General features: G+C 37.6%; 1 protein-coding gene across 1 annotated transcript; it reads right to left on the bottom strand.

Annotated features, from left to right (window-relative positions):
* Positions 1-425: 425 nt before the first annotated feature.
* tubgcp6 (tubulin, gamma complex associated protein 6) lies at positions 426-20,476 on the bottom strand (the record flags this gene model as incomplete). Its single annotated transcript, XM_048621449.1, has 14 exons — positions 426-945; positions 4,458-4,657; positions 5,156-5,369; positions 8,438-8,570; positions 10,385-10,579; positions 11,768-11,909; positions 13,882-14,050; positions 15,121-15,355; positions 16,228-16,310; positions 16,593-17,970; positions 18,220-18,342; positions 18,457-18,595; positions 19,649-19,752; positions 20,388-20,476. Coding segments are annotated over 14 exons (3,296 nt in total), but the record flags the coding sequence as incomplete, so codon positions are not given.
* Between the last annotated feature and the right edge of the window lie 369 nt (positions 20,477-20,845).

Raw genomic sequence — 20,845 nt, 5'->3', positions numbered from 1 at the left:
AATGGTATTATCGCTGGACTGTTACTCCAGGGACCCGGGTAATGTTCTGGGGACCCAGGTTCGAATCCTGCCATGGCCGATGGCGGAATCTGAATTCAATAAATATCTGGAATTAAGAGTCTAATGACGACCATGAATCCATTGTCGAAAAAAACCCATCTGGCTCACTAGTGTCCTTTAGGGAAGGAAACTGCCACCATCCTTACCTGGTCTGGCCTACATGTGACTCCAGACCCACAGCAATTTGGTTGACTCTGAACTGCCTTCTGGGCAATTAGGGATGGACAATAAATGCTGCCTCACCAGCGATGCCCTTGTCCTGTTAATGAATGAAATAAAAGCCACACTTTGCATGGAAATCTGCACTTAGTTGATTTCATAAATAAAGTTTCTCTGACCCAGGTAAATCCAAGATTGATTGGGAAATGAATCCATTATTGTTTGGAGTGTGATTATACTTTTAATTTTAAAATTATCCAACATGACAAAAACTTAAGCTCATGTGAAGATATGCAGACTCAAAATACACTGTTTTAATTGTAAACATAGCTGACCACTAAATGAGAGCATCAAGCTTGATTCCACTGTACAGCACATACAAATGCTGCACAGTAAAACATTAAACATCCTTGTATATGCATAACTACAGCATAAAGTTTCCTGTAACACTGATTTTTATATGGCACAGATATACAAATATATACATGAATACAAATGGACAGATGCATAATTTAAAAATTGCTAACAATTGAAATTTTACAAGCATTAATAATTTACTTCAAGTTAGATCAATTTTAATTTAAGTTTGATTTCTAATAACATAAAAGATGAATTCTTGAGAGCTACGTAACAGTTAAACATCCAAATAATAATTATTGAAATTAATTCTCAACAGGAAATCCTCAAGATGTGGCTGATATCCCCGATTGACGAGTTTAGTCACAACTGGAGAGGGGAAAAGGAAATCAGTTTAAAAAAAAAGTCTTTGGTAGATAAATTAAGACACTCTACTTTTCTAAACTAGAACAGATTAACCAATAAATAGAAGCACTTAACATTTACTTTTAAAAAAAGCACAGAAAAGTTACATATACAGAAATTTAAGGTCTAGCCACCTTTGGTCAAGAGTCACAAATGCAACTTCAACACTGGCTAGTAGACATACAATGATAAAGATTCCAAAAGCAATAGATCAGACTAACACTGGATCTTCCAGCACTTCATATACTGGAACTGATTTCAGATAGTATCTACAAATTATTTTGCAGTAAACAAATCAGGTATTGCAGTAATGGAATATGTAAATCAGTAAATGAATAGCTTTGAAAACATTCCAACTCATCGCAAAACAGTTACTACTACATATGGAAGATTTGAAAATTACGCTGTTGCGTCTATTGTATTCACTCTGTCACAGAACCACTAATTGCCATGACAATGGTTCCTGCTGCAAATATCTTAACAATGTTTATCATTTAAAAAAAAAATTCTTTCACGGTGATGTACCTACAAAGAACAGAAAACAAATATATATGTAATGCAAGAAGTATCATTATTGATTATGAATTTGACTTGTGATTCTAGAAACTTTTGGGCACAATGATACAAAACAGAATTGCGCACATCTCCTCCATGTGCTGATGAATCAGCAATCCTCCATGTTGAACACTTAGAGGAAACACTAAGGGTGATAACAGCACAAAATGTACTTTGGGTGAGGGATTTCAATATCTACCACCATAAGTGGGTTAGCAGCAGCACTACTGATCGAACTGTGCGGATCCTAAACGACATAGCTGCTAGACTGGATCTGTGGCAGGTGGTGAGGGAATCAACAAGAGGGAAAAAAACATACTTGACCTCATCCTTACCAACCTACCAGCTGCAAATGCAACTGTCCGTGACAGTATCAGTAAGAGAGACCTCTGCACAGTCCTTGTGGAGATGAAGTCCTGCCTTCACCTAGGGAATAATCTCCATTGTGCTGTTTGGCACTATCAGCATGCTAAATGAGACAGACTTTGAACACATGTAGCAACTCATGACTGGACATCCATGAGTGCCATGGGCCATCAACAGCAGCAGAACTGTATTCCAGCAAAATTTGCAATCTCATGACCTGGTGTACCCCACACTCAACTATAACCACCAAAACGGGATCAAAATAAAAACCGAAAGAACTGCGGATGCTGTAAATCAGGAACAAAAAATGAAGTTGCTGGAAAAGCTTAGCAGGTCTGGCAGCATCTGTGAAGAAAAAAATCATAGTTAACATTTCAGGTCCGGTGACCCTTCCTCAGAACAGTTCTGAGGAAGGATCACCGGACCCGAAATGTTGACTATGATTTTTCTTCACAAACCAGGGGATCAAGCCCGGTTCTTTGGAGAACGCAGGACGACATGCCAGGAACCGTACCAGACATACCTACAAATGAGGGGTCAACCTGGTGAAACTACCAAACAGGACCACTTGTGTGCCAAACAGTATAAGCAGCAAGTGATATACAGAGCTAAGTGATATCACACAACCAACACATCAGATTTAACAGCTACAGTCCTACCACATATAGTCAGTAATAGTGGTGGACAATTAAACAACTCACTGAATGAGGCAGCTTCACACAAATATTCCCATCCCAAATGAAGGAAGAGCCCAGCACATCAGTGCAAAAGATAAGACTGAAGCTTTCACAGCTATCTTCAGGCAGAAGTGCCAAGTAGATGATTTGTCACTGCCTCCTCTAGTGGTCCCCAGCATGACAGATACCAGACTTCAGCCAATTTGATTCACTCCACATGATATCAAGAAACAGATGGAGGCACTGGATACTACAAAGGCTATGGGTCCCAACAACATTCCAGCAATAGTACTGAAGACTTGTGCTCCAGATCTTGCCGCTCACCTAGCCAAGCTTGTCCTGTACAATTACAATTCTGGCATCCACCCAACGATGTGGAAAATTGGTATGTCCTGGAAAAACAGGCATGTCCTGTAAATAAATAGGAAAAATACAACCTAACCAATGACATATCCCATCAATCTACTTTCGATCATCAGTAAGGTGATGGAAGGTGTCATCAATAGTGCTATCAACCAGCACCTGCTCAGCAACAACCTGCTCAGTGATGCCCACTTTGGATTCCACCACCTCACTCAGCTCCTGACCTCATTACAGCCTTAGTTCAAACGTGGACAAAAAAAGCTGAATTCCAAAGGTGAGGTGATAGTGACAGCCCTTGACATCAAGGCTGCACTCTTATCGAGTGTGGTATCAAAGAGCTCTAGCAAAACTGGAATCAATGGTATCACCATTGGTTGGAGTCATACCTGATATATAGGGAGATAGTCACGGTTATTGGAGGTTAGTCATCCCAGCTCCAGGAAATCTCTATAGTAGTTCCTCAGTATAGAGTCTTAGGTCCAAGCTGCTTCATTAACAAACTTCCCTTCATCATAAGGTTGGAAGATGGGTATGTATGCTGATGATTACACAATGTTCAGCACCATTTGCAATTCCTCAGATACTGAAAGTCCATGTTTGAATGCAACAAGATCTGGACAGTATCCAGGTTTGGGCTGACAAGTGGCAAGTAACATTCACACCACACAAACACCAGGCTATGACCATTACCAGTAAGAGACAATTCAACCACTGCCACTCGACATTCAATGGTGTTATCATCACTGAATTCCCCACAGTCAACATCCTTGGGGTTACTACTGAGAAACTCTGCTGGAACCGCCACATACACACAGTGGTTTCAAGAGCAGGTCAGAGGCTAGGAATACTACTGCGAGTAACTCACCTCAGCCTGTCATCATCTACAAAGGCACAAGTCAGGAGTGTGATGGAAAACTCCACAATTGCCGAGATGCATGCAGCTCCAACAACACAAGAAGCTTGACACCATGCAGGACAAAATAGTCTGCTTGTTTGGTCACATCCACCAACATTCACTCGCTCCACCACTGATGCTCAGTCGCAGAAATTCAAAGATCCTCAGATAACACCCTCCAAACCCACGATCACTTCCATCCAGAAGGACAAGGGCAGCCAATACACGAGAACACCACCACCTGCAAATTCTCCTCCAAGCCACTCACCATCCTGAACTGGAAAGATATCATCGTTTCTTTAATGTCTTTGGGTCAAAATCCTGGAATTCACTCCCGAATGTCATTATGGGTCAATCCACAGTAGGTGGACCTCAGCAGTTCAAGATGGCAGCTCAACAGCACCTTCTCAAGGGCAACTAGGGAGAGGCAATAAATGCTGGCCAGGCAGCAATGCTCACATCCCACGAATGAATTTTTAAAAATCATTTACCCATGACTAGTTATTTTTACAGGTACAATTTCAGTTACAGATTCAGCAAAGTATTTTTCATCAGTAATAGACATTACATCTGATTTAAAGGGAACTGTAACTATCAATGGATGAATGCACATACCCTACCTTTGAAAAGGAAGTGTGAATAATGTTTAAATGTTTTGTAGGATTGCTGCATCACAGTAAAGTTGGGATGTATTGTCATTTGCTTTTCAGCATCATACTGCCAGGCTTCAGAGATCAACTGACTACGGAATTTCAGAATCAGACTGAAAATATTGTGTATGATATTCATCACTGGAGCAGCTTTCTCTGTTAATAAGCCCCTATAAAATCAAAAAGAAAAACGTTAGTTCCAAAGATTTTGCCTTCATTATCAATTAGAAGTCACATTTTCTATGTGAAAATAAATAGCTTAAAGTCCAAAAATCAAAATATTCGCTTTAAGTATGCTTTGTGATGCAATGGAATAAAAATTGGAGCCACTAAAGCTACTTTTAGCCCTTTCAAAGTACAGGTATTTGGCATGCAAGCAACTCCTTTTCTACTCTGTTCAATCTTTACATCAGAAGTATTCTTCTTTTCCCTTCTTCCAAAAAAAGCAGAGTATAACCAATAGCAACAATCATTTTAACTTTATTTTTGCTCATCTGCCTTTTATGGGTATTCAGTTTTAGGATTGTGATGTGATTGTCAGGTCAGCATTCTTTCTCCGATCTTTCTTACAGTTCGTCAATGTTGCTGTGCAGCCAAATAGTTACCATAAAATAGGCATGCCAGGCCATGCTTTAGAACGGTTGCAGACAAAAGAAAACAATTCTTGCCTGAAAATGCCTTTGTTAAGGTATTCTGCATGTGTTCTGTGGAGTTCATCCAGATTTCCAACCGATGATAATTTGTGCACAAATTCACACCAGGTCACATGCAAGATCTGATTAGCAATGTAACCTTGGATGACTTTGACAAAATGCTGCATTTCATGCCGATAGAGTTGAAGTTGATGAAATTGAACTGAATTTGAAAAACGATTCACTAAAGCTAAAAGAAAAATGAAATTAAAAAGATAAAATTTTCATAATGCTAGAAAAATAGGCGGTGACTTGCATTTGTAACTCACAAGACTTCTCAAGATCAGCTGGTCAGAAGCAAAACATGATAAATACTCTGCAATTGTACTGTTTTTGAATTAGTTCATTATTCTTGTATCATAATGTTAAACAGAATTAGGTGGTTTTAGCTAATGCTGAGAATAGCACATTTTCAGTACATATCACCAAATTAGCAATCACTTCTCCCAGTTTTTAGACATATGATATTATCTGGTACATAACGCCTTGATATATAGCACATATTCCCAAATTCATTTACTGTATCAACAGAGGAGGAGTTAATTATCTTCAGATACAATAATAGGAAATATTTTTGTAACGTGATCAAAATTCCCAATTTAAAGAATTCACCAATTACAGATAACAGTGATAAAAAAAATGTTCAGGAACAAAGATCACTGATTCATCTAGATCAGCACTTTTCATACTGTGATTCAATGACTAGTAGCATGTTCCCAATAAACATTCATCCAATTCCTCTTCAAAAAGAAAACACACAACCAAATGTTTTGATTCCTTCAGCTCCATATTCTCCATATCAAATCTACTTTCATCCATATCTGCAGAGATTGAAGCCTCAGGATAAGCAATTTCTTTCTTTAATTCTCATTTTCAGATGAACAATTGTCTGCCTTCAATAATTATACATCCGCCAGTTATACATTCAAGGAAGAAAATGCTAAACAGGATAATCTCAGTAATTACAGGCCAGTTAGTTTAACTTCAGTGGTGGGAAACTTCTAGAAAGAATAATTCAGATTCGAATTAATAATCATATGGACATATGTTAATAAAAGTAAACCAGCATGGATATCTTAAGGGAAATTTGTTTAATAAACTTGCTAGAGCTCTTTGAAGAGATAATAGAAAAGATCGATGAACGAACGCTGTTGATGTGGTGTACGTGGACATCCAAAAGGTGGTCAATACAGTACCATACGCAGACTTGTGAGAAATGTTAGAACTTGTGAAACAAAAATGACAGTAACAACATGGATACAAAATTAGGTGAGTGGTAGGAAACAGAAAGCAATGGTCAACGGATATTTTTCAGGCTGGTGGAAAATTTGTAGTGGAGTTGCCTACAATTCAGACTTCAGCCCCTTGCTGTTCCTGACATACATTAATGTTCTAGACTTTGGAATACAGGGAAAAACTTCAAACATTGCAGACAATACAAACCTTGGAAGCATTGCAAACTGTGAAGAGGTCAGTATAGAACTTCAAAAGGACATTGACAAGTTGATGGAGTGAGCAGGAAGGGGGCAGATGAAGTTCAATGTGGAAAGATGAGGTGATACATTTTGGTAGAAAGAATATGCAGAGTAAGCAGAAAATAAAGGTGAGTACTCTAACCAGTATACAACAGCACAGAAACCTGGATGTAAATGTGCACAATCGTTAAAAGATGGCAGGACAGGTGGACAGCACAATTAATAAAGCATACAATACACAAAGCTTACTTAACAGAGAGGTATAGAGTACAGGAGATGGGAGGTTATGCTGAACCTATATCAGACACTAGCTCGATCTCAGCTGGAGTACTGGGTACAGTTTTGGGTGCCAGAATTTAGGAAGGATATGAATGCAATGTAGCAAGTTTTTTTTTTTAAAACATTCACTCATGGGATATGGGCAACTTTGGCTGGGTCAGCATTTATAACTTATTCATACTTGCCCTTGAAAAGGTGGTGGTGAGTGAAAAAGAGGTTTACATGAATCGTTCATGTGTCGCGAAATCTGTTATGGTGACAGACTGGAGATGTTGCTGTTTTCTTTGGAGTGGAAAACACAGGAACAGGCCATTTAGCCCATTGAGTCTGTTCTGCCATTTAATAATCATGGCTGATCGAACACTTCAGTATCTTTTATCCACAATATCACCATAACCCTTTACATCATTGGTAATCAGAAATCTATCAATCTCTACTTTAAACACACTCAAAGATTTAGCTTACACAGCTCTCTGGGGAGAAGAATTCTGAAGATTCGCAACACTGGGAGTAAATGAAAACTTCTCATTTTCTTGGTCTTCATCTCCTTTCTTTTTAAATTGTGCCTCCTTTGGCTAGACTCCCCAGCCAGGGGAAACATCTTACCAGGACCAAGCCTATCTGTCTATCTCTAAGTACTTTGTAGGTTTAAGTGATATCATCTCTCATTCTTCAAAACAGTAGCAAATACAGGTCCTGTTTTGTCCTCTCTCCATTGAACAGTTCCACCACCATGAGAACAAGTCTGGTAAACCTTCGTTACACTCTTTCAATGGCATCAATTTCCTTCCAGAGGCAAGGAGACCAAAACTGCACACGGTATCCAGGTGTGTCTAACTAAGCTTCTGTACAACTAAAGCAAGACTCCAGTACTCAAATACCAGGACTTATTAACTTTCAGCCCCATTTATTTCTCCAGTACAACCTTCTTGCTAATAATAGTTTCCCTCAAGTCCTCATTCTTCCGGATTACTTTGATTCCTAATTCTGTTAGATTTCTTGTATCTTTCTCAATGAAAACAGACACAAATTAAGCATTTAGTTTCTTTGCTATTTCTCTATTTCCCGTTTTAAATTCACCTGACTCTGCCTGTAATGGACACATGTTTGAATGATCCAAAGATTTCTTTCTTACATGCCTATCGAAGTCTGTTTTGGTCAAAACTGCATTCATATTCTCTTTTTCTGTTCTAGATCAGCTAAAACCAGATATAACCTGCAAAACAAATCATTAGCACGAGGGACCTTAGACATGTAACCAACATTTTATTCATTTTGGAATGACTATGCTAATAATTTATGAAACAGTCTATTTTCTGATTTTGTTGCTTTACACAGTTATCTAATAAGTAATCCATGTGCTCTTTTCAAGCTAATCTTGTGTTTAATTGTAGCCAAACAAAATTTAATAAATCCATACAAATACATTTTTACATTCCATTTCTTGCAAAAATTCAATGATTCTCAACATATGTTCAACAAAAAGGGATTAATATTCTTGCACCTGTACGTTTTAAATGGAACCAAACATCTTTTAGTGTCCAGAACATATGCTTTAGCTGCAGCAGAAAAGAAAAGATCTTGTTGTACTTGCTCATGCAGCTTTCTGTGATCACGATGTTGAGGGGCCAGTTCACCTATACAAGCATACAGGTAAAAGAAAAATAATGTTCATTATTGAGACTGGGTATTGATGTACAGTCTGATATCAATTTCAAAACAGGCATATTTACACTCAATTCTCCTCCTATCCTAAAATAATTTCCTGGCACCTCACAAATGTTGTCAGCTAATTTTGGTAACGTACAGTTCATTGTGAAGCATAGTAAATTTCTATTTTGGCATTCAGTTCACATATAATTGGATTGAAATGTCACAACACAAGCACTTTTGAATACCACCAAAAATTTAAATAAAGCAAAGCCTCATTAATGAAAGGATTCATCATCATAAAGGTGAGTTTAACTTTGTGTTCGTCTTGGAAGTATATTTATATTAATTGCTTTTGAACGCATAATATTTTCATTTTGCATAAAATATATAAACTGTTTAAGATGGCTCACTTTTGCTTAAGATTTGTCTGGAAGCATCTGTAGATTTGTTCAAATTCATACAAATTTTTAGGAACAAAAAAGATCATAAACCAACAGGTTCTTTGTTTGAACTCAATCCCATTTTTCTACATTTTCATCAAGCCAACTATTCCTTCTTTCTTGAAAAGTACATGTAATGTCCATTCAATTCACCTATACCAATAGCTTCAAGTGATTTATTTAGAAAAGTATTTCATATACTTTGCAATATTTTTGGATGACACAATTAGTCAAATTTCCCGATTACTCGTTGAATACTGTTGAAACTGATCATTTCTTTTTGAAACTTTCATCAGCATGATCAATATGTTTTATTAAACTCTTTAAAACTCTGGAAACATTAGTTATAATTTTGATAAGAACACACAGAATTATTCAACTTTTCTTCAAAATAAATTCAGATCCTTAAAAACCTGATTTCGTCTTGGTGTCCTTTGCAATATTTGTCCAAAGATAATAATACTGCATTTATTGTCCAGTGATCAGTGCAAAGCACTACAGTTATAGTGAGTCTGTATGTAGAAAAAAATACTTTCCATTTGCAAGTCTAAACTGTTACTAATGAACATGGGTTCATTAATTTTTTTCTCATTTTAAAGCACCAATGCACCAGGATGACATATTCCTACAATATTTTCATTATGTCCCTCCAACTCTGTTGACCAGTACACCATGACTATTGCATTCAACAAATATTGTTAGTAACGTTCACATTGTACTGCATTTTTCATTCCACTGACCGTTTCTTTAAAGATTCAAATCCTTTTGAAGATGCTGTATTGTGCCTCATTATGTGTTTTGCAAGTTAGATTGACGCCGGCAATGTGGGTTCAATTCTCACACTGCCTGAGGTTATCATGAAGCACTGTCCTCATCAACGTCTCTCCTCACCTGAGGCGTGGTGCAAAAACCACCAGCAGTCATACAGTCAGAGTTGTACAGCACAGAAACAGACCCTTCAGTCCAAATTGTCCAGGCCGACCAGATATCCTTTACTAATCTGGTCTCATTTACCCCAGTCATCTCTTTAATGAGAGAGCAGCCCTTTGATCTGGTAAGACTATGCTGACTTCTCTTTTTTTATTTGTTGTCTCTCCAATTTCAGTGTAATTCAAATTTATGAGTGCACAATAACCTCTTGTTGCCAAACATTCTGGGCTGGAAAGGTTAGTGTGTGTTACCAAACCAAATTGCTTGATCTTCACTTTGCACTAATTCCGTTAGAAACCTTATCTCTCAATAAATATCTTTGTCATGTTTGTATTTGTTTATTAACACTCAAATTGCCTAAATGAAAACATATTAGAACAAATTATTATAAATGAAAGATACTTAAATCTCTAAGAATATGTTCTGACCTTGTATCTTAGTTCCAAACAGTTCAAAGCATCAGGTGCATTGGGCTTGAACACTTCGGGCAGATATTTGAGAGCAAAGGTCAGATTAGAGGCGAGCTTGGAGTCTCCATGAAGACTATACTGCAAAGCTTTGTTCAAGATTGAATTCAGAACTAAAGGATTCAGAAGTTCTCCAGGGGTCTGTCCAGATCCAAGCTATTGAAAGAAATAATAATAATTTCAGTCCATTTCATAATTGGTCTACAAAACTCACGGATATTAAGCTGTGGGCATTCACTAAATTAAAACTTCAGCATAGATATCAGTGCTTTGCCATTCAATCTCAATTTCACAAGTTTAGTTTTTAAACAACTGGTGTCTGTTTGAATTCTATTGAAACATAAAAAAAACTGGAAAGTAATTTTTATTTAGCAAAGCATGTATTACTATGACTCAGTGAGTTAGACAGTGGCCTTTGAGTCCACTTGCTCTGCCTGCTGGCAATAAGATTACCAAGTGTAATAAGTTTGGCCATTTCCATTCAACTGCTAGTGGGCCTTTCATTTGGCACTAAACAAGCAATCTCAGTCAGAGAAGCCAGAGGATGGATAATATATCAAATGGGAAAATGTCACACTGGTTCATCATGGATGCTCTCTGAGGTGTGGGCTAAGGTACATGGTAGGCTGAAATTACCTATACTAAACATGTTGCATCCCAGTCCTAATGAAGGGAACCAAATTCAGAACTTATGATAAAGATTTTAAACTTGTACTCAGCTTGTAAACAAAACAAGTTACCAGAGGGTAGAGAAATTTGTGAACTTTATTTCATCGTTTCAAATTTAGGGCTGTTGATGGTGCTTGGTTGAGTTAGACCATGAAGTGGTCAGAGCATCTTTTCTCTAAAGTTGACTCCAACTCCTCGAATCTACGTATGCAATTACATACTGGGGTTCTAAAAAAAAATGGCTCCCTCTTGTGGCTTGGTCCAAGTATTCCCTGTTACACGTGTTTGTTCATACACACATAGACAAGCCAAGCAGACAATTAGACAAATGAGGGCCTTATCAGAATCAATAACCTACTTTTTCCCAGGGATGTGAAAATACCGAATGGCAGGAATGGACGAAGGCATTTAGATGTTTTACAATAATTCCCACAATTTTATCTTTAATCATAGAAGATTGCAAGCTTTTTGTTTCAAATACTTTAGGAATTCGCAGTTTATACTCAAGATTGCAACAATATGGTATATCAAGAAACAAACTTGACTTGTTTATTTCAAAGCTAGGTCACATATTAAGACTATAAAAACACATGCTGAAAAGGGCTGGTTTAAACAATTGTTAGTCAAGGTAAAATCAAGTAAAATTTATAATTATCCCCAGCTATTCAAATTTACCTTTTCAAAGAGCATATCACTCAGTGATTGCGCAAACTCTCCATCTTCCATCAAAAGGAAATGTCTTAGTGCTTCAAAGTCCTGTTCAATGTTCAGTTCCACAAACAAATAATCTATTATGGCTTTATTTACCAGAGAGGCGCTAGAAAATTTGGAAGGAGGGAATGAAAATAGTTCATTAAAAAAAGGTAATTTAACAAGTAAAATGCAGAAAAAAACTATAATTTTCTCAGCATTCACATTAGTCTCAGTGGCCATTCTGACAAATGTAAAACATTTATTCCTTCAATATGAAGTTCATTAATTTTTAATCAATATTTACCACAGTTACTGGCCTCCCACATTCTACCTTCCTAAACTTGGAATCATTGAAAATTCACAAGTCGACATTCTAATTTACCCTAAACTCTATTCACCTAGTTTTCTGTCTTACTGACCTCCATTGGCTGTCAGTTAAGCAATACTTTGATTTTAAAACAGCGTTTAGCCAAAGCGAAATATGGCCCCACATGCACATGCCAACACGTGGCCACAAAAGTGTCAGCGCACGTGCCACAGATGTCACTACATACCGTGTGCACTGATGTCAGCAGCAGAGCATATGCAGATGGTTCCTACCATGGCCACACATGTGCAGGTGCTGGGACAGCTGGAGGTAAAGTGGAGGTCCAGTAGATACTAACTGGAGAGGTAAGGGTGCTCAAAACTGTGCTCTTTTTAGAGCAATTAACACAATCACATGTTCCATGTAAAATATTCCACTAAGTGAAAAGTCCCTTGTGTCATAAAATATATTCGGGCAATTGTAACTCCCAGTGTGAAAGAGGCTGGAGAAACAGGGTGATTATCTTAGGCCTCCCAGAGACCACGAAAACGCACAACTTCCAACTGAAAGTATTAGCTCAGAACTTCGACAGCACCAGCTTTGGGACGGCCTGCTGCTTTTGGTCACTTAAGATGAATGCAGATTGCCTCTTTGCGTATGTGTGCTCTTTACACAACCAAACAGCTGCATTTAAATTTACAGCAATTATAAAATGCTCATGTCTATAAATCCCTGAATGACCTTGCGCCCCCTATCTTTGTAATTTCCACCCAGTCATCCAAGATTATTTGTACTTCTCAAATTCTAGAGGCTTGAACACCCCCATTTGTCACCGCCCCTGCTTTGCAACCTTGCCTTTATTTGCCAAGACCCTAAGCTTTGGAATTCACACAATCTCCCCACTTCTCCTTCCTCCTTTTGGATGCTGTTTAAAATATATCTCTTTGACCACCAGCCCTTATAGCTCCTTGTGTGGTTTGTTGATGCTCCTGTGAAGTGCCTTGGGATGTTTCTCTACATAGCAGAAACTATGTACTTACATGTTCCACCATATATATTTGTTCCTCCACAGCTGCTGCCAGTCAGAAGTTTCTCCAGAAGATTTCAGATTTACAACATCTGCAGTATTTTTCTTTTGTAAGTATCATAGAAATCATAGAAACCCTACAGTGTGGAAACAGGCCATTCAGCCCAGCAAGTCCACACTGCCCCTCCAAAGAGCATCCCACCCTGACCCATTCCCCTACCTCTACATTTCCCTTGTCGAACCCACCTAATCTAAACACCCCTGGGCACGATGGGCAATTTAGCATTGCCAATCCATCTATCCTGCACATCTTTGGGCTGTAGGAGGAAACCGGAGCACCCGGAGGAAACCCACGCAGACACGGGGAGAATGTGCAAACTCCACACAGACAGTCGCCCGAGGGTAGAATCGAACCCAGGTCCCTGGCGCTGTGAGGCAGCAATGCTAACTACTGAGCCACCGTGCTGCCACTATGGACATGTTGTTACAATTAGCATCCTATTATTGTCAAATGTACTTTAGAAGTTTTGTGTTGGATAGATGGTGTAAATTGAAGTGCTGATAAAATATAACTAAAAACTTAAATTTTAACTGGTATTTTCCTTCTCAAATTATCTTTCTCAGCCTATTCTTTTCCAGATTTTCAGTCTATGAAGAGTGACTGAGTCAGAAGGTCTTAAAAATACCATGTTGATCTGTATCACTAACTTAAAAGAAATTGCAACCGTCACAATAATAGCCATTTGAGTCAAAAATACTTACTGAGCTATAAGCGGAGCTGTGATTGAATGCTTCATTAGTACTGGAAGTGAGATAAGACTACTTGCTTGCACTGCTGTCGCATCTGTTGCTCTACGAACTGAAGGATCCAAGGGCAATAAATAGGGTTCACTTATCACATTCTGAAGTAGGTGTGTGATAGGTGGCTCAGCTGAAACAAATAATGTACAGAAAGTTAAAATCAAGTCCAAAGAATTAAAACATGAATTCAGTAATCACACGTTGCCAGAGTGAAACATCATTCAAAAGGAGCATGGGTTAGAAAACTGGTGCAACAATCTTGTAGCTCCAGTTCCACCTCAACCTCCCTTTTCAATACAACTCCACACTGGCAGCAGGGATTCTTATCTAGAAATTTTTTACTAGTTATCCAGGCAAAAGATGATGTGCCTTACAATCCTTGGGAAATAAGGGGTAGAAATATCAGGCAAAAATCCTTACGTATGTGAAAAGGTTTTAAAAGAGCCATATCTACATTAATTCCATTATAAACAAAAAGTGATCCCTCCAAGAACATCTGTGTTTTATCACTGATACCAGTGATACAGATCCATGTTCTAATTTCATGCAGTATTCCATCTTTCTCAGATCCATTAAATTCTTACCTGCTTTTCAACTGAATAGACGTCACTTATTGTTTCCCTGCAAGCTACTGGTATAGATATTTTCTAATCAACCTGTTCAGAGATGGTATTACTCACCTCTGGAGCAGGTGGGAATTGAATCCAGGCCTCCTAACCCAGAGGGTGGGACACTACCACTGTGCTACAAGAGCCCTTAAGCATTAGTTACATACTGTTACTGATTAACATCATGATTAAATGAAACAGAACTCATTTCACATTAAGACAGGATGACTAGTCAGATAGTTCAGTAATTGCTTGTTGTTTCATGATCATTAATGGATCACCAAAATACATCAGCTTGAAAGGCATATTTAAGACTACCACTACAAATCAAATTTGTTGTCAATCACAGGGGCATGCTCATCAAATACATGCATTTATGACAGCAATCAGGAGCTAGTAACCCCACTTCAACACTCAGCAAGTGATTCAAAGTTTTCTCTATCTCTAAAAGAGCAAGAAAAATGTCTTCAGTGTTTTTTTTAAAACCAGAGAAATACAGCCCTTTTAATATTAAATGTTATAATAAATGCTTCCAGGGGCAAGTATCAAAATAGTACATTTGAAATAAATTCTTCAAACAGTAAAAACTCACACATCAATTCATAATTATCCCGGTAATGTTCTACACAATACTGGTCTGCCAAACTTTTGAGGTAGGCCTGTTCTTTCTCCCATGTCGAATTCTCAATAGCTGCTTCTTGGATAGGTTCTGTTGCAAAGTTCATAAGGTCACTTGCTGTATCCATTAGGACTTCATCTGTAGATTCTGAATCACACTCATTTTTTTCTTGAAGACAAGCCCGTTGTAGTTCTAATGGGTTTTTATTCTGAAAGATAAAACATAATAATTCACCTTCCAGAACCTAATTTTTGTCAACTATATATCAACGCCCAGATATTTAACTAAGAAAATTCAATATTACAAACCGCATGCATAAAATCTATTACTGATTAAAAATATACTGGCATTGATTTGGAAATCCTTTCAATTAAGATTTTGTGCTTGCTGAGATAGCAATTTGGAATAAAAAAATTCAAGTATAATGACAAATCATAAAGAGCCATAAATGTATAAAAAGGATACAATGTGTAGCGGTTACATTTTGAAGCTAGCAATCCAGGGAATGGACCGATTATTTGGATTATACAAGTCCAAATTCTCCCACAGCAATCTGTTCTTAGGTCACCGGTCTGCTACCAAATAATTTTAAGGAGGCTGGGTGCCTGCATTTGAACTTAGCTTTTATTTTTTCCTAATCACCTGCAGCCGGGTTTCTGGGTCTTGGGTAATCTGGATAGATAAAAGGAGGCACAAAGGACTGGACCTGTCAAATATCTTTAATCGTTCTGCTTTTGTGCCAGGGAGAGGCAGTTCCTGGTCCACTGACCTAACATCCATCCCATCCTGAGCACCAAAGCACAAAGATTTTGCTCGCTCCTTGACTGCTATCTCAGCCAGCCTATTAATCTCACTAACTGCTGGCTGGGAAACCAGATGGAAGGAAACTTGCAACATGTGACAAGACCACGGGGAAAACTTTCCAGTGTGGTCTCCCAGCTGCCCCACAACTCTTTTCCCGCCCTGGAAATTTTACTGGCCTATTATTTCACTTCATCAGAAAGTGCATTAGGGTCAAGTATTCTCTGCAATAACCGGCTACAAAAGTATCAACTGAATTCAATATCAACAACAAAATACCTCATCTTGAGTGCACATGGTCTGAAGAGGCTGGAGAGATGCTGTGTTTTCTGAACTATCATTTATGATATTTTCACAGTTACCTGCAAATGATAATTAAGGGACAATTATACAAACATATTTTAGTAACTTCACAGTAATATTGAAACTCTAAATCATTTGCATGGTACCTATAAAGCAACTTGCGATTTATATGCTAATCAATATAAGTTTTTCCAAGATATGAATAGTTACACTAGCTGTAACATGTATAGGTTTTTTGTTTATTTTTACTTTATAGGTAATAGAGAAGAAAATTTCAGTTGTTATGAAAATGTTTGTATTGTTGGAGCAGTGAAACCCAGCAATGCTCTTGCATTTCCTACCTTGTGATTCATTTCTTTCATCATTTTCATTTTCATTCAGCTCTAGTTCAGGACTGGGAAGAGCTGTGCTCAGGTTAGATTTGACAGTGTTTTCGACATTTTCTTCAGGGCTGGTAGTGTGTATAACATTTGCATTTTGTTCTTCATTAGATTTATTTGACACCATTCTTTCTACTTCAATGTTTTTGTTATACAATATGTCTTGCATTGTAGAGCCAGTTGAAGGACCAACACAAGCTTTTTGCCTTGGGATCAAATTTGCTTCCACGTCTGGTGACCATTCTCCTATCCTGATATTGGAGTACGAAGGATGCCGAAAAGAAGCCCAACCAAATACAGGAGTTTCTACATTAGATGCAGGTTGTCCAATGTTAGTCAGAGGTTGTGATGATTCACTGTAAGTATTCCATTGTGCTCCAGATGGTGCAATATCAGACACATTGCTACCAAGCTGAATGTTGCTTTGTGACACATGGCCATGGATGTTCCATCGAGCTCGATATGGTCCTACATTAGAAACATACTCACCAACTTGCATGTTGGCTTGTGATGCATGCCCATGAATATTTGCTTGTGGCCAAGACTGCTCAATATTTGAAACATGCTCACCAACTTGTATACTGCTTTTTGATACATGCCCATGAATATTCCATCGTGGTCTAGATGGTTCAACATTAGACATATGATCACCAACCTTAATGTTAGATTCTGAAACATGCCCATGAACATTCCATCGTGGCCTGATAGGTTCAACACTGGTTACGTATTCACTTGCATTTAGGTCTGAATGAGGTATGGAACCATGAACATTGGTATGTGGGTCTGAAGGCTTGTGATCTGTTGCAGACCCTGCAGCTCTGACGTGTGAATCTGAATGATGTCCATGAACTTTCCATTGGGGCATCCCCGAATCCACCTCTGAAGGTTTTCTGCCCTGTAACATTTTATGAGAACCTCCAGAAGCTGTTAAAGCAATACTGAAATCATATTTATCTTGGTCAATTGCAATGTCTTTTCTCTCATCTGACAGTTCTGAACCTATTTCCTTCAGAGCCACATCAAGTATTGTGGCTTGTTTAACTGTTTCAAGGGCAGTTCCAGGTTGCTGTTGCTCACTTGGAAGAAAATCCTCAAAACTTATATCAAGTAAGCATACTTCTTTCTGATTTGAATTACGACAAACGGGCTGATCTTGTGAGTCAGAGTCCAGGAAAGCTACAGGTCCAGGTTCTACCTTATAAAGGTGAGCCCTTGATTGTTGAGGCCCTTCTTGGAAGGGAAGTAAATCAGTCCGTGCAGTTACAGTTGAGGCTGCTTCATTCACTGGAGCATAAAGATCTTCCTTCTTGTTGAGTATTTTGTTTTCATTTGATGTGGCCTAAAACGAAGAAAGTTAGATAACAGCATTTAATACATTGCAAAATAATTATTCAACATGGGTCCAAAATTCCTATCCTCACTAATTTTGGCAAAAAGTCAAAAATAAAAATGATCAAAACTATTTGCTAAAAATAAGGGACAAGTTTTGTTCCCATAGTTCATTACATTTCAAGAATTATCAGCTTTTTGTGTGTTGGAAAAATAGAAAAAGCAAACATCTGGAGATGAAATGCCTGTAGTACTGCACCTCAAAGCTCAACTCTTGAGAATCAAAGCTTATATTCAATGGTTCATGATGCTGCAGGTCCAATCCAGGAATTACATCCGATTTCCCCCTCTGTTCTCTCAATGGTAACTTCTCTAGCAATGCCTGAGACATTAAAAAAGTTAATCTAAGGACAAGCAATAAGTTGACAATTTTTTTTAAAAAATCATAATACAAGTCATACAATTTGATCATACAATCAAGTACTTGCCCAACTACCTGAAGCTTTTTTTGATCATTACGGAAAAAGTCAGTACGTGCAGTTTCTAACTTATGCCTTTGAATTTTCCACAAGGCTCTCTGTTCTCGTTTTGCTGCTTCCTCTGATAAGTTGCTGTAATGTTCAATTAACTGTTGCCTGAAATTTAATAGAATAAATTTAAATTTTCTCTTAATACTGCAAAGATCCCCAAGTGTGAATCTCCTTAAATTAAGAATAGACCCAAGTATATAGAAAAATATTGGAGTTTTGATGAAAAGCCATCAACCTGACATGTTAACTGCTTGTTATTCTCCATCAGTGCTGCCTGACCAGTACTATCAATATCTCTTTTTTATTTCAGTCTTGAAATAAACAAACATTGGATTTGATGTTTACTACCATGTTAAAATCTTCAGAAAATTAAAACTTGGCTGAATGGTATAAACTACAGGTATCTGTTAGAGGGCCAATATCAGGTAACCTAGCAGAATCTTTTCTTTAAGGGAACTAAAAATGGACAGAGTTGAGGCACAGATCAGCCATGAACTAAATGAATGGTTGAACAGGTTCAAGAAGCTGAATAATCTACTCATGGTCCTATGGGAGCTGGGACAACTACCATTCTGATTCTGAAACTTTGAATTTGTAACATATTCAGAACAAAAGATAGGAGGAATTAGAAAAAGCAATTCAAAATGTACAGAATAGGTTGAACGTGTCAATTACTATAACTGTAGTGCAGACTAGTGTAAATTACAAAAGGTTGCAACAGAAAAGAGATGACATATATATTCCATTAACGGTTTCCAAATAGTTTAACCCAGAGCCAAAACAGGTCTTAGCTGACCCAATTCCCAAGAAGTATTGAGTTACAATCAACACTTGTATTACAGTACTGAACCACTAAGTCAAAGCAAGTAAAAAGAAACTGTGACATATTAGATTTTTAAGTATTGTGTTCAGGTTTAAATGGATAGTTTAACAACAGAATTACTAACCCAATTAGTACAATCCACTGACTACAGAGAAAATCTATGAAGTAAACAGAATTGTGAAATCCTATTTGAGTTGGAATATCATCGCAAAACAAATTACACAGTGAAATTGCATCGTAAGTGGATAAAAACAATATAATTTGAAATTAATTTTCTCTTTCTCTCTCCCATCTTCAAATAGTTACAGTGTATGTATTTTCAAAAAAGTAATTACCTTGCCCTTCTCTCCAATTCTTCCTCTTTTATTTCCCGGTCTCTAATAGCCTGTATCTGCATCAAGTCTTTTTCCATCTCTTGACATTTTGCTGCGTTTCGACGCTAAGCAAAATAAAATTTAAACTATTTAGATGGTTTCAATTTAGGCAATGTTTTTACAGTAACACAAACACTAAATTTTCAAGGGATAACAAGGTGTAGAGCTGGATGAACACAGCAGGCCAAGCAGCATCAGAGGAGCAGTAAGGCTGACGTTTCGGGCCTAGACCCTTCTTCAGAAGCCTTTCTGCTCCTCTGATGCTGCTTAGCCTGCTGGTTCATCCAGCTCTACACCTTGTTATCTCAGATTCTCCAGCATCTGCAGTTCCTACTATCACTAAATTTTCAAAACGGGTTATAACTATTGTTGTACAAAATACGAGTCAATAGGTGACATTCTGCTATATTCACTTTACAGGCAACTGTGTTCTGTTCAGAATTGTATAATCGAACTAATGCCCGAAGATCAACCAATGTTTTTCACTATCTTTCACCTGATAATCAGTTTTACTTGAAGTTGCCTATTCCGAACAGCAACACAGTTGTTTTAAAACACAGCTAATCGCGATAGTGAAGATTTTCTTCTGGACTGACATTATTTGTAAGTACAGTAAACCTCTCAGATAATTTATAAAAAAACAAATTCTATTTCCTATTTTTTAAAGGCACTTGAATCTATTACAATAGAAAATGAGCACCTCTACATCCTTCTCAAATTGTTCTTTTAGCTCCATGAATTGCTCTCGCTTCTTTACATCAGAAGCCTTCCTTTCTGCTATCTGAATAGCTACAGATCAAAAATACAAAAATAGAAAAATCAGTGTACCATTTAAGTGTCTACGATTGAATGCTTTGGAGTTATGATAAGACCAGCAGTTCTACAGTGCACTCAAGGATTTATAGTGTTTTTAAAAGACAATAAACATCATCACAGTTTTATTTCCGATTGATCACAATCTACAATAAATTATACCTGTTTAGAATCATTTAAGTGCTTAGTGGCAGAAATTATTAGGTTCCAATTAGGTTCAATATTCAGCCTGTTACAGAGTATTGCAGCCAATACAATTCTTTTGCAGATGAACAATATTTTTGTTCACTGAACAAAATATTTCGATATTCAGACTTTTAACTGATAACCAGATACCCACATAAC

The sequence above is a fragment of the Rhincodon typus genome, unplaced genomic scaffold (assembly GCF_021869965.1).
Source record: "Rhincodon typus isolate 14 unplaced genomic scaffold, sRhiTyp1.1 hic_rhity00000674, whole genome shotgun sequence".
Taxonomy (NCBI): Eukaryota; Metazoa; Chordata; class Chondrichthyes; order Orectolobiformes; family Rhincodontidae; genus Rhincodon; species Rhincodon typus.
This window is presented reverse-complemented; position numbering and strand designations above follow the sequence as displayed.